This window comes from Lasioglossum baleicum, chromosome 13 (assembly GCF_051020765.1).
Source record: "Lasioglossum baleicum chromosome 13, iyLasBale1, whole genome shotgun sequence".
In the NCBI taxonomy this organism is placed as follows: domain Eukaryota; kingdom Metazoa; phylum Arthropoda; class Insecta; order Hymenoptera; family Halictidae; genus Lasioglossum; species Lasioglossum baleicum.
In genome coordinates, this window is record NC_134941.1 from 11747798 (window position 1) to 11759849 (window position 12052).

Genomic DNA, 12052 nt, shown 5'->3' on the forward strand with positions numbered 1-12052 from the left:
CACAGAATTTAATACGATTTTTACTTATTTCAGATCTATAAAGTCTATTACCACTGGAAATAAGATTATATTTGTTCCCACTTTCTTGGAATTTTCCTGCAAAAATTAAAAATTGCATAAACAACCGTACTTTTCTTACAGTAAAAGAAAATATTCGTTTGAAATATCGACCTGTGATCTGTTTGGAATTCTAGCGACGCGTTTGGTAAAAATGGCCGACATTCCCCTTCTAGTTTTACCCATGACGCATTGCGCCGATATTCCACATTTTTGCAACGTATAAAAATTATTCAAACTACGAGCATATGAGTTTACTTGTACGAGAAATGTAAAATTTTTGAATTATTTCTTTTCACTCTTTTCTATGATAAATATATTTCATAATCTTCGATTTTAATCAAACGATTCAGAGCTCGTGATAATATTGCTTCCAATTTATAGAAAGTATCGATCTTCTTTGTGCGAAAGATTTCATTGGTTCCCAGCGATTAATGTATACCTCTTTCTTCGCACGAATCGTCTACTTACAATAAAACCTACGTAAGAAAAACTATATATATCCCTCGACGTATATATTGTTATATATTCGCAGTAATATTATACAAACAGCATTTATATACAGCGGATGTCCAGTCACTTTTAGGTAAAAGATAATTTGTTTCACAACACATGTAATAATAAATAAAAATATATCTAGAAAAAGATGATAATGTTTAATACTTGTTAAAAATATAACTTTCATTATTTTCAATCAACTAGCTATCAACTACAATTTTTTTTAATATAATTACAATCCATTTTGTCTAAAGAAGAACTACGATACTATTTAACAGTGACTTCTGTCGTATAATATTTATACAAAAGTCGTACGTAACATAACGATTTCGAGTCAATGTTCGAAAGTCTAGAGACATAATTTACTATTACAATAACAATGTTTGTTAAGACATTCAGATGTATATATCTGTATCGTTCGTAATCCTTATAAAATTTAAAGATATGCTTAACCATTACTTATCGAAAACAATAAGTATAAATAAATAATTTCTATAGAACAGAGTCAGTATTGTAGGGAGTGTTGTGACAAATATATAAATGATCTCGTAAACAAAGTCGTTTATAATCTGGACAATCGACAGTGTACTTAAAATCGTTTTAAAAGCTAGATAATTAAACGTATTCCATTTGTACAAATTAAAAACATAAATTACATACTGTACAGATAATACAGGGTCGTATATGAGACACAGTACTCGAGAGTCAATGATATAAAAAAAAGAAAAATAATTTTCTGCCTTTGAATTAATTTCGAAGCCAGCGTTAAAAATTTATGGGTGTAGGATGGAGTTTAAATGAATTGCATAAAAAAAAAATTCCAAGTAAATTTTATCCAGTATTCCGAACAACAGTAACAGCTAGAATATTCGGAATACCTGCATTCAAGAACATTCCTTTCGCGATAATCATTTCTATGCTATTGGATTTTTGAGAAGATATAGAAATTGTATATATCCTGCAAAATGTCTCGTAGCTCAAACTATATGCGTATTAAAATATCGCAGTTTTCGACGATAAACATTGTATAGAGACATATAAACGTAAATTAGCATGGATTCGTAGTAAAAGGACTTGAATGCGAATGAATATAAAAATCTCATAATATTAGTGTAGATTTAGTAAATGCTATTACCAAAGTGGCATTCACCCTTCCGAAAACATCTCTCGACGTTCGCTAAATTTACTTTAATGTCTCTTTTTCTTCAAGCTCACACGCGTCTAAGAACTCATGACACTTCTTTCCCAAACAATATTATCTTTTCTAAGTAGTAGCTATCGTCGATTATATATTCATCAAACTTCAACACAGTGAAGCGCGTCAAAACACATTGACGCTTCGCGTTTTGTCGCGTTTCACATAAAACAAAAAAAAAATATACATACACAACATGGACTCATTCATAATTACGTTCGTGGCTCGCAATTAATCACCCATTGATCACATCAATTTCTACATTCATACGTCCTCAAGTATATGTAAATCTTAGTACTCAGTCTTCAGGCTTCCAGTCTGTTAATAAACCTATTTACACCGGGATACTATTTACAAGGGGGTTGGGGGGGACAGTTTCTTTTTAACTATGAAAAGAGTTTGAACGAAAATCGTTTAACACTACACGATTTTGATGGTATTGTCAATATGTAGTTTCGACATTGTCTTTTTAACGCGTAACGCTGTCAAACGAACGGCAGGATTCGCGTGCCAGCACTCGGCCATAAGTTTGGTGAGAGCAACGAGGATCTGAAACAGGAAACAGACATCGAATATTTAACAATCTCCTTCTACCAAGAAATCGTTCGGCGTAAACAATCATTCTCCTGCTTACTGGATCATTCTCCCATCGCGCTGGTATCACCGGACGTAATCGTTTTACGCACACCGCTAACCGCATATCTTCAAAGTCTGGATCACTCTGAACAACGTCGTGATAAGGCAACGCGTACGGTTCCACCATTGAATTTTTACCACCGGTTACGCATCTCCTGCACGCTTCCCACAGCACAAGACCCACAGAATACATGTCTGCCATTTTAAAGGCATCGAACGAGGATGTGTTCAATGTTTCATCCAAGACTTCTGGAGCCATGTACCGGCGAGTACCTACTCGCGTGTTAGGAGCGATGTCGATTTCTCCGCTTTCGCTGTAAATCAAATATTACAATCACAATAACCGTTTACTCGTTTTCAATGAAATTGTTATTCCAACGATCCTCACCTTATATACCTGACTGCCAAGCCGAAATCGGCGATTGCACATTCACCGCTCCTCTTCACTAAAATATTCCTACTTTTGATATCCCTGTGCGCTATCGCGGGTTTCCCACGTGTGCCAAAGATTTCCGTGTGTAGATGAGCAATTCCAGATGCTATTGAATGACAAATTGCTAATAGACTAGGATGATCTAGGACCGTGGTTTGCAAGTAGTCGTGCAGCGATCCTCTCTCGTGGTAATCTGTGATCAACAACATCTGTGTCCAAGATCCTGTTCCCTTGATATCAGCAGCGATAAATCCTAAAATATTGTCGTGCCTCATCAACACTGTCTGGTAGATCTCGGTCTCTCTGAACCAAGATGCTTCCTCCAGTGTGAAGAATACTTTTACTGCGACTTTCTCTCCTCTCCATCTTGCTAGCCATACTTCGCCGTAACGTCCTTTCCCGACGCACTGAGATAAGGCCAATTGTTTAGCTATAGTTCGTTGTACTAACAGCGGTAACCCTGATCCAGAACCGCTGCTCTGGTCGATAAAGTCTTTGAGGGTGCCCTGAGAAGGCACCAAGCACGGACCTCTCTCTTTCCTTCTGTATCTATGGTATATAATCACCATAGCTATCGAAATAACCATTAGGCATACAGAAAGAACAGTGGCTAATATTATAAGCGGCGCGCCCGATGCAATGGCCATAGGATTCGGTGCTGCCGTCGGCCTGGGTTTATATTCAGGGAATATGTCTTTGTTGCACAACGCGCTCTTGTTGCAACATATTATACTCTTCCCTTGTAAGTGGGGCACCAAGGATCCCTTACATTGCATGAAGCCTTGTTCGTCCGGTGGTAAACAACCGAACGACCACTCCGGCACGTACTCCCCTGTGTCTGCGTCCCAAACTTCTTCCACCGCGCTGAAACAATGCCCTCCGGGCCTTCCTTCGCAGGTTCCATTCTGTCGATCATCCGGGCAGTGTCCTTCACAGTAGCATGTGATTCCCAGAGCTGAAAAAAGAAAGGTATAATTATCTATCCATCACTCGCCGATGAATTTCGTGTAAAACGATCGGAGCACGGACCACCTGCCGTCATTTCCAATCTCGTCTTTTCACGGTGTAACTGTTCGAACGGCAACGCGAGACGAGCGCATCTTTGAGGTTATATAAAAGTAAACAAAAACACTGAAGAATAACGGTGTATTTCTGGGTAGCGAGAGACGAGGACACGTCGGAGACAGGTTAGGCGAACGACAGCGAGGAAAATCTGCGCAAGATAAGCTACCGAACGATAATCGACGTCGAGTGGAAAGCTCAGTCGTACTGGGCGGATTCGGAAGGAGGTTGCTCGACGAGTTACGACGTGTCGCGTAGGCGGACGGCCATTGCGTCCTACGACACGAGCTGCTGCAACAAATAAGCGGAAGGTGCGCCCCTTGCAACCAACAGAAAATCTGTCATGTATACTAAAGCATATACGCACGCGTAAATCTCGAGCCAGTCATCTCTTTCTACGATTTTTTCGATACTCCGAATATTTTCCTTCGAGCCTAAATACTTTTATAAAGTCCGTATACTTTGAAGTCCCACTCGCGTATATTGTGGAGAGAAAAAGGAATTTTTCGAAGGTGCATCGATTGCGTGGAGCAATCAAGAATCAAGTTTATTAGAGAGGAGTCGATAACTCAATGCGTCACGATCGCAAAGTCGAATGTAACAGCGTAACAGCGATCGAGGTCGATGATATACAGATAGAATTTTTGAACTGCGTCTAGAAACTGGCGCGCAGTTCTATGCCACGGTTCTCTTCCACAGAAAGTGAGTTCTCCGAGCATATAGGTACATATAAGGGTGAACCACGGATCGTGACCAGTAGAGATTACTCTGTTATTAGCAGTCCGATCGAAGATGTTTTCATCACATATAGCATGGTCTCGAAAGAGCTTTCACGTGATTACAGCAATTTACACAAATCTTTTTTATGTTATGATACTTACCGAATTTGCCTTGAAAAACAGATAGTCAAAATTATTTGCAAAAAATTGAAGGTGACCTCGAAAAATCATGAAAAAAGAGTTGACGAAAAATTTGCTATAATCACGTGAAAGCTCTCTTGAAACCATACTATACCTGATAAAAACATTTTCGATCGGACTGCTAACTAAACTGCGGATCTTTATGTAAAATAAAAAGGTTTTGCATTGATTGTGGGAAGCAGGAATCACATAAAAATTGATTTCATCCCTTGACGACTTTGTTACATTAAAGGCAACGTTACAACATTCTTGAATTTTTTAAATCTTTTACTGTTTTAAAGATCCGCAGTCTACTAATTGTAACAGAGTAATCTCTACTGGTCACGATTCGTGGTTCACCCTGTATACATGCATACAAGTACGAGTAGATATGCAGCTGCGAGCGTTCATTCAGAAAACTGTTATTCGCGTCTCGATTTCTTTCTCGTCTTTTATCGGAGACGCGATGGAAGGGGAACGGAATAAGACCCGTAAATACAGATCTGATTACGGGTACGCTGCTCGCAGATGGAAGTGATCGATACGGGAAAGCACGATGGGGCGAGCAAATACGGTTTAAGGTTATCTACCATACGTAAAAATGACGAAGAAGAAGCACGTCGTGCCAGTAAACAAAGAGTGCAAAGTTTATGATGCGTGACTGGAGGGAGAGTTTGAATATGTGAAATGTTTCAGGAATCGTTCCGCCGCCATGTCATTCCTGGCTGTCGCAAACAACGGCGGAGGAGAATGACGTACGAGAAACGAAATGCTTCACGAAGAAATTCGAAAACGAAAGTGGTAAATGGTTGGTTCGTTGAGAGATCGAATTCTGTCTCGAACGCGGGACGAGAGGAATCTAAATCGAGACCGAATGGAGAAACAGGAAGAAAGGTGAAGCCTGGAAACGGCTGGGAGACGACCGCTTATCTTCTGTCGCGGAATTACTCCCTCGCGTCTATTTTACGGTGACCGCTCTATTTATATCACCGAATATCTGGATGACGGATCGATGCTCCATGCGTCCTGAACCCGTTCCACGTATCCTCTTCACCTTTCTACCATTCTATCTGTTTCTCTCTCTGTCCCTCTGTGACCCGAACGGCACAGAGTGTCACTTTCAATCTCCACCGTAGAAAGATACCATTCCACAACGACAGAAAAATACTTTGACAAACAGATACCGGGAGAGCGAGATAATTGTTTCGACCTTATACACTTATAGACCCGACATAGGTATAGGATATACATAGAACGCAATGTTACAAGATAATGCAGCATCTGATGCCTACAAGTGCCTAAGAGCGAGGTATACAAGTATATTTATGCATTATTTCGTATATTAGGTTGGAGGGAAAGTTCAATGATATAATTTACATTATTTGTAACAACTTGTTTTTCATTTACAAGCAAAATTACCTGCTTATTTCAAATACGACAGAACTTTCCCTCCAATCTAATACATTTGCAAACTCGTTGCATAAAGAATTGCAAGGAACGACAAAACCGTGATATGAATATATCTTCTCACAACTAAGTATTTTATACTTAATATCACATATATATTGTTCTTATTAATCCTTTCTTTAAATAAAGTCAGTTGCGAGGAAATAAATACACATTTCATATTGTCAACATCTATATTAAAATTTTGCTCTATCATTTCTTTTTCAGAATCATTCATATCGTTCAGATCATAATCCAGAATCACCCTGTACACGCTCTAAGGTTTTGACTCGGCCGATATGTTCCCGATTCCACGCGCATTTCAAGAATCAATGATCAGACCTTGAATCGGAGTTTTCCAAGAGCGTGCGCGCGGCTCCGCGAGTTTCCTACCAGCCAGTTTCTTGGCCCGAGGCGGCCACCCAACCGCCGTACAAGGAAATCGCCGGTTACACGATTGTCCATCCTTTTCCCAGAGAGGCGAACCGAGTCTCTCATGCCCGAGAACGATTCCCTTTTATTACTTCGCAAAGTGGAGGAGATCGTTCCGTCGCTGTAAGAGTTCGTGCTAAAATTTTCTTTCGCTTTCCACAGACTTGTTTCGACCGCGCGGACATGTTTGAACGAATACGAAGACTCTGATTTCTTGCAACGGAGGACCCTGATGTTCTGCCAGGCGATATCACGCGACATCAAACGAAAACGACGCGACCGGCGTGTACTTTTCCATCGATGATGTTCCGTCAATGAATTAAATTGTCCAACGCTGAGGCAGCACGTCGCGGAGGACTCACCCGCGGTCGCTAATAGAAATCTACAGCTGCACTCGGCGTGTAACGAAGGACACTACACGTTGTAACGGGAAAAAAGAGCCGAGAAAGAAGAAAAGGAATCTACTCTGTAGGAACGCGGGACGAGGCGAGACTGGATAGGACGAGACGAGACGATCACGTTTCTTTTTGCGAAAGAGAACGCGAAAGGAAGAGGATGCCCGAACGCCGAGCGTATATGTATATGCGCGTAATAGGGTGGCCGCGTCGAACCAGTAGTTTTTAGCGAAACAATCGCGTAGTCGGTTGTAATCTCGTGAGAAGGATTCAATGAATCGCGCGCGTCGCTGCGTTACAAACAGGCACTGTTTATCAGCGTGGCATGCAGCAATATCAGCGATAAGCTGCCGTTCCACACCTACAACCTCCAGGGAATCGGTACTGCGCGACTCGTTTTGTTAGAAAATCGAGCGAGCATCCTCCAGCGAGGAACTACTCAAATTTCAAAGCAAAATATTTTCCCTCGGATCCTTCGTCCGTTAGGTTGGTCGTTTCGGGTAAGCGCGAGCGATCGTTCGCAATTACCGAGATCGTTCTCGGTAGCCCGATGATTAAATCTAAATTTCACGATGACCGAGGGAGAACGGAGTGTTCGGATCTCGGGAAACAGGACGCGAACACCTGTTCTTAAACCGCGACGAGAATAAAACCACGAAGACAGGAAAGGAGAGAAGAGCGTGGTCCTTCGTGATCGGGGAAGCGCGTTCGCGCCAATTAACCGACCGCTTCGGAACGGCTTGCGGCGAACTGACTCGAGCGGGAGGGAGAGGCACTTGTTCCAAAGTGTTCGGGCATTTGTCAAGCGAGTCCGTTCAGTAATTCGGTGAATGAATATTTAGCGTATTTATTTGTGCCCCATAATTGCGAAAGTGGTCCAAGTCGAAATTTAGAAAGAATGAGTTTATCATTATTATTTAACAATCTCAGCACATTAAGTTTAGTGCTTCTAGCATACACAAAGGTGCCGTACACACTAGCAAATGTTTATTTTGCATTCAAGTAGTTATTTCACCGAATAAAAATTGATTTATGTTGAAGTCATCTAAAGCTCTAAAGTTAAACTAAATTAATTCAATGTAATTTTTACGATATTTTCAAAAATGAACCAATTTCAACATTATACGAAATTCATTCGTCTATTTTGAATAGGTACGTAATTATGTATAAAACAGTTTAATTATGTTAAAGTGCAATATAAACTATGTATTCTTTTTAAATTTTGCATCTTTTAGAGTTTGCGTGTCCCAATATTTTCGTGACCGACCGTATGTCGAGGGAACGAGCAGAGTGATCTAATTGCTAACCAATGAATGACTCAAGCGACTGGTTTACGTGTGTACTAGGTAAACACGTACAAACACAATTATGCGGTTCTTCCGGGAATAGAACTGTCGCAACTGGTACACATTGGAGATCTGAATGGGAATCGAAATTGAAACAGAGCACAAAAAAAAACAGCGCAGGGACGAGGAGAGAAAAAGTCAAAGCGGAATCGCGTGCGAATGGTAGTATTGACCAGCTAGTGACTGCGTAAACATCGAGTGGGTGGATTTCACGTGCTTTTTTGCCCATAAGGGCGCGTTGACACGTCATATATACCGGGTGCTGTACAGTTTTTCATTGATTCTATTTTTTAACATCGATATCGATTGCCGGTCGATCGGAAGAACGTAACATTTCGAATCTCGAAATGCGAGAACTGATTGTTCTGTAGTTCGGCAAGGGAAATTAGAGAGTACGGCGGCGGCTGTGGGACTGCAGAGAGCCAAAGCGTGAGCGTGGCTCGCGACGATATACGTTTTTGGCTGGCGCATACATCGAGCGTAATTGCAGGTTGCATTTGCGCGCGATGAATAACGCATCCGAGAACTGCGGTGAAAACGACTTTGCGTGTACGCGTAACAATATTACGAGTATAGTTTTCGTGGAAGGACAATCAGACGACGGTAATCCAATCCCACTGTCACTCGTTGGCGCGATTCTCTCGGGGAACTCGTTAGCCGGAAGAAGCAGGTCGTCAATAAAGTTGGAAGCTGCGAGGGGAACGATTCGCGTTCGGCGTCTTCTCTCACGGAAATCCGTCTTACCGAAATCAAATCTTTGGCGATAGCTACGCCAAAAAAGATTATCGAGAATTTCGACTACGAACGAGGTTCTAGACGTGTACCTATAACCGTAGGATAACTGTACCAATTACTGCGGCATCATGTTTCTATCGTACTTTTGTGCCGCGGTAATGAGCTGCTCCTTCACTTTCGTGTACGTAATGAGGGCTTGAATTTTTTATGAAAAAGGCAAGAGAGGTTTCTGTCTATATTCCTGCTGCATCGAAGTGAAGCCAAACTTTTTTGCAAATGTAAATTAATTGTCTGACCATCCAAGAATATAAAAGTGTACAATGATTGTGCTATTTGTGAACAAATAAGTTAAAGTAGTATTAAAAAGAAATTGTAAGTGGACACAGCAATATAAAGAATGCACAATCATGTGAATAACATGTCCTTTGGCGATCGAGACAGAATAAAAATGTTTTCTCAAATCCTGAGATTATAAAAATACGAGATGATTGACAATTCTGTCTGACTCGTCAACGAGAGTACATTCTCATTGAATTGTACGAATTTATTCAGGGCAAAATATTTACTGTTGCGTATTTCAATCTCAATGGGGAAAAATACCATGGTAGAACGTACACCCGCAGTAATAGGTGCATGTACCCTATGGAGTTTCGTATCGCACTATCTGGAATATCAGCATTGCGATAAAAATTAGTTGCGCAGTGAATACTGTGATATTCCTAACATCATAACGATATTTTCTAGGAACGGTTCGCGATGTTGGTTCCCATCGCTAACAGGATTGCATCCTAATGCCAGATCCAATGGATAAGCAGTACCAAAATGGCAACAATTGGTGTACTCGGATACCTCTGTTGTCTGAGCCGATCTCGTTGCGACGTATGGTACTCGTTACCGCGGTGGACCAATTGTTATCGTGAATCAGCGTCGGACAGCATTCCTCGCGAACCGAACCACGTGCGTGGTCTCGAACGGACTCGCTGTTCGTTCTGTTCGCTGTTTCATCGATCGGAGAGAAAAATGTGCCAGCGACGGAGGCGATACGCGCGATCTCGCGCGTCGGTTTCGCGAGAAGAAAGAGAGCGAGCGAGCTTTGCGATCGAGAGAGGGAATCGAGCGTGTTTAGGCGAGGCGGATCGCCGACTAGAAAAAGGAGAACCAAGCGAAACATAGCGAGAGAAAGAGAGCGACAGGCGAAATTCGTTTAGGGGAATTGCAGGGATTCGATCGGGCGAGAGATCGGTTGTTTTTGAGAAAGCAACTTTTAGCCGCGTGGCTAAATTTAATCCGTGGGGATGTTGGATTGGTAGCAGACAGAAGGGACACGCGGCTAGGATCGCGAAACACGAACGATGCCACGAGTCTCTTCGGGCTGGCAACGGTGGAAAAAGGAAGAAAAGCTGGAAAAAGGTTGAAACACCGGGAACGGAGGAGCCGCGGGCATCGGAAGCGGCGAGACTCTCGGCACCACTGGTATTTCAGTGCCTAACCTTAGCGCCTAACCTCTTCGTCTTTCTCTTTCGGTCGTTCTCGCTCTTCCCCACCCTCCGCAGTCCTCTCTTTCTCCCTCGCGAGAGAACGAACACGCTCTTTTCCTTCTGGCTCGTCCGCGAGTCGAGGGTAAAAGAAGAAAAAACAAGACGAAATAAGAAAACAGAGGAGACGTGCATGCCTTTAGCACTGGGATTCCATTCCGGAGAATGTACCGATCGTGCGGCAACAGATACGAGGAACGCGTCGATCTTCTCGTCGAGAAGACAAGCTTCGTGGAAAGTGTCACGTTAGAGGATCATCCGAGTCTCGCTCTTTGGATCCGTGGCGAACATTCAAAGATTCGAAGACGACGATCTCTCCGTTTCGTCGACGAGACTCTGGTGTCTCTATCGAGGAGGCGCGAGAAAGAGATCAGCGGGGGAACGGACATCTGTGCGGCAGAAGGCGGGCACTGGTCTTCGAGGAAGATCGGTCGAGAGGAACACCAGTTAGCATAACACCAGCAGACAGCGATCGTTGCTCGACGAATGAATCTGGCTCGAGAAAGAGAGTCCGCATCCGATCGATTCCGCTGGTCGTGCACCGCACAACACACACGTCCGTGCTCTCGCATTTGCTCGCACGACTCGGTTCTCGGCCACGAGGAAATCCATCGGGGTTACGAATCGGTGGTAACCAACCACACAGGCCACGGTCCACAGCCACGGATCTACTCACCACCGACGAGTCTCGCGATAAACACTCCCAAGCCGATCCACAGGCCGTATTTACATCCGCGCCGACCCGGGGTAGCGGAGAGCGCAGCCATTTTCTACACTCGAGAGCACATACTTCACTGTGACGTAGAGCAGTCAGCGTCGGCAGCAGAGCGCAGGCCGCTCGACTTCGTCGGTCTCCGGCTCGCCACGGGTGGGGATTCACCGTTTTCTGGGGGAACGGTTCGTGTCGGCTCGGCTCCCAGACAAGGAACACCGTCTCCACGTTTCAAGATAGACAGAGACAGGCTGATACGCCGCGGCACGTATCAACTCTGTATCTCTGATTCACGGTACCCCGATCGAACCACGATCGAGATGAACGCATACTCTCAACCGTTCCGAAGGATCGCGAGAGCGGAACCTTATCTACGTCCGAGTTCCTCGAAAACGGAAAGTCCCGCAATACAAACTCCAGCAATTTACAACAATTTACGACGCGACGCTGTCCAATTTCTAATCGCCTCCGCTCGAAACTCCAGTCTTTTCGAACTTGTTCTTCTGTTATACTGATCGATGTATCTTAGGGTGCGGATAAAGTGGAGCGGCGAGGATCGAGGATAGCGGCGAACATCGCGGCAAAATTAAGCCAATGTTATTAAACGCTGCTGTATGTACTGGAGCGGTACATATAGAAACAAAAATTACCGCACTGTTCTTCTCAACGCT

At 43.1% G+C, this 12052-nt stretch overlaps 2 protein-coding genes across 6 annotated transcripts; one reads left to right on the forward strand and one right to left on the reverse strand.

The window, feature by feature from the left end:
• Nucleotides 1-150: 150 nt before the first annotated feature.
• Tkv (serine/threonine receptor kinase thickveins) lies at nt 151-11507 on the reverse strand. 5 transcript variants are annotated; one of them, XM_076436617.1, is made up of 4 exons: nt 11346-11507; nt 2775-3774; nt 2385-2700; nt 151-2299 (listed from the first exon to the last, which is right to left on the reverse strand). In XM_076436617.1, the coding sequence occupies exons 1-4, from the start codon at nt 11434-11436 to the stop codon at nt 2171-2173; spliced, it is 1536 nt and encodes a 511-aa protein (XP_076292732.1). In that variant the 5' UTR covers nt 11437-11507; the 3' UTR covers nt 151-2170. The 5 variants fall into 5 exon arrangements, with proteins under 5 accessions (XP_076292732.1, XP_076292733.1, XP_076292735.1 ...); XM_076436618.1 differs by lacking the exon at nt 11346-11507 and adding an exon at nt 4249-6603 and having other exon boundaries at nt 236-2299; XM_076436620.1 differs by lacking the exon at nt 11346-11507 and adding an exon at nt 3852-3988 and having other exon boundaries at nt 239-2299.
• Nucleotides 4052-7040, forward strand: LOC143215004 (uncharacterized). Its single transcript, XM_076436673.1, has 3 exons — nt 4052-4192; nt 5477-5748; nt 6821-7040. The coding sequence occupies exons 2-3, from the start codon at nt 5531-5533 to the stop codon at nt 6960-6962; spliced, it is 360 nt and encodes a 119-aa protein (XP_076292788.1). The 5' UTR covers nt 4052-4192; nt 5477-5530; the 3' UTR covers nt 6963-7040.
• Nucleotides 11508-12052: the final 545 nt, after the last annotated feature.

Excerpts from the sequence above, each read along its gene's own strand:
- LOC143215004 (XM_076436673.1), top strand. The coding sequence starts at position 5,531 with ATGACGTACGAGAAACGAAATGCTTCACGAAGAAATTCGAAAACGAAA. Across the intron at positions 5,749-6,820 it reads TCCCTCGCGTCTATTTTACG|ACTTGTTTCGACCGCGCGGA; the intron begins GTGACCGCTCTA and ends CGCTTTCCACAG.
- Tkv (XM_076436617.1), bottom strand. The coding sequence starts at position 11,436 with ATGGCTGCGCTCTCCGCTACCCCGGGTCGGCGCGGATGTAAATACGGC. Across the intron at positions 3,775-11,345 it reads TATCGCGAGACTCGTCGGTG|CTCTGGGAATCACATGCTAC; the intron begins GTGAGTAGATCC and ends TTCTTTTTTCAG. Across the intron at positions 2,300-2,384 it reads CGCGATGGGAGAATGATCCA|ATCCTCGTTGCTCTCACCAA; the intron begins GTAAGCAGGAGA and ends TTCCTGTTTCAG.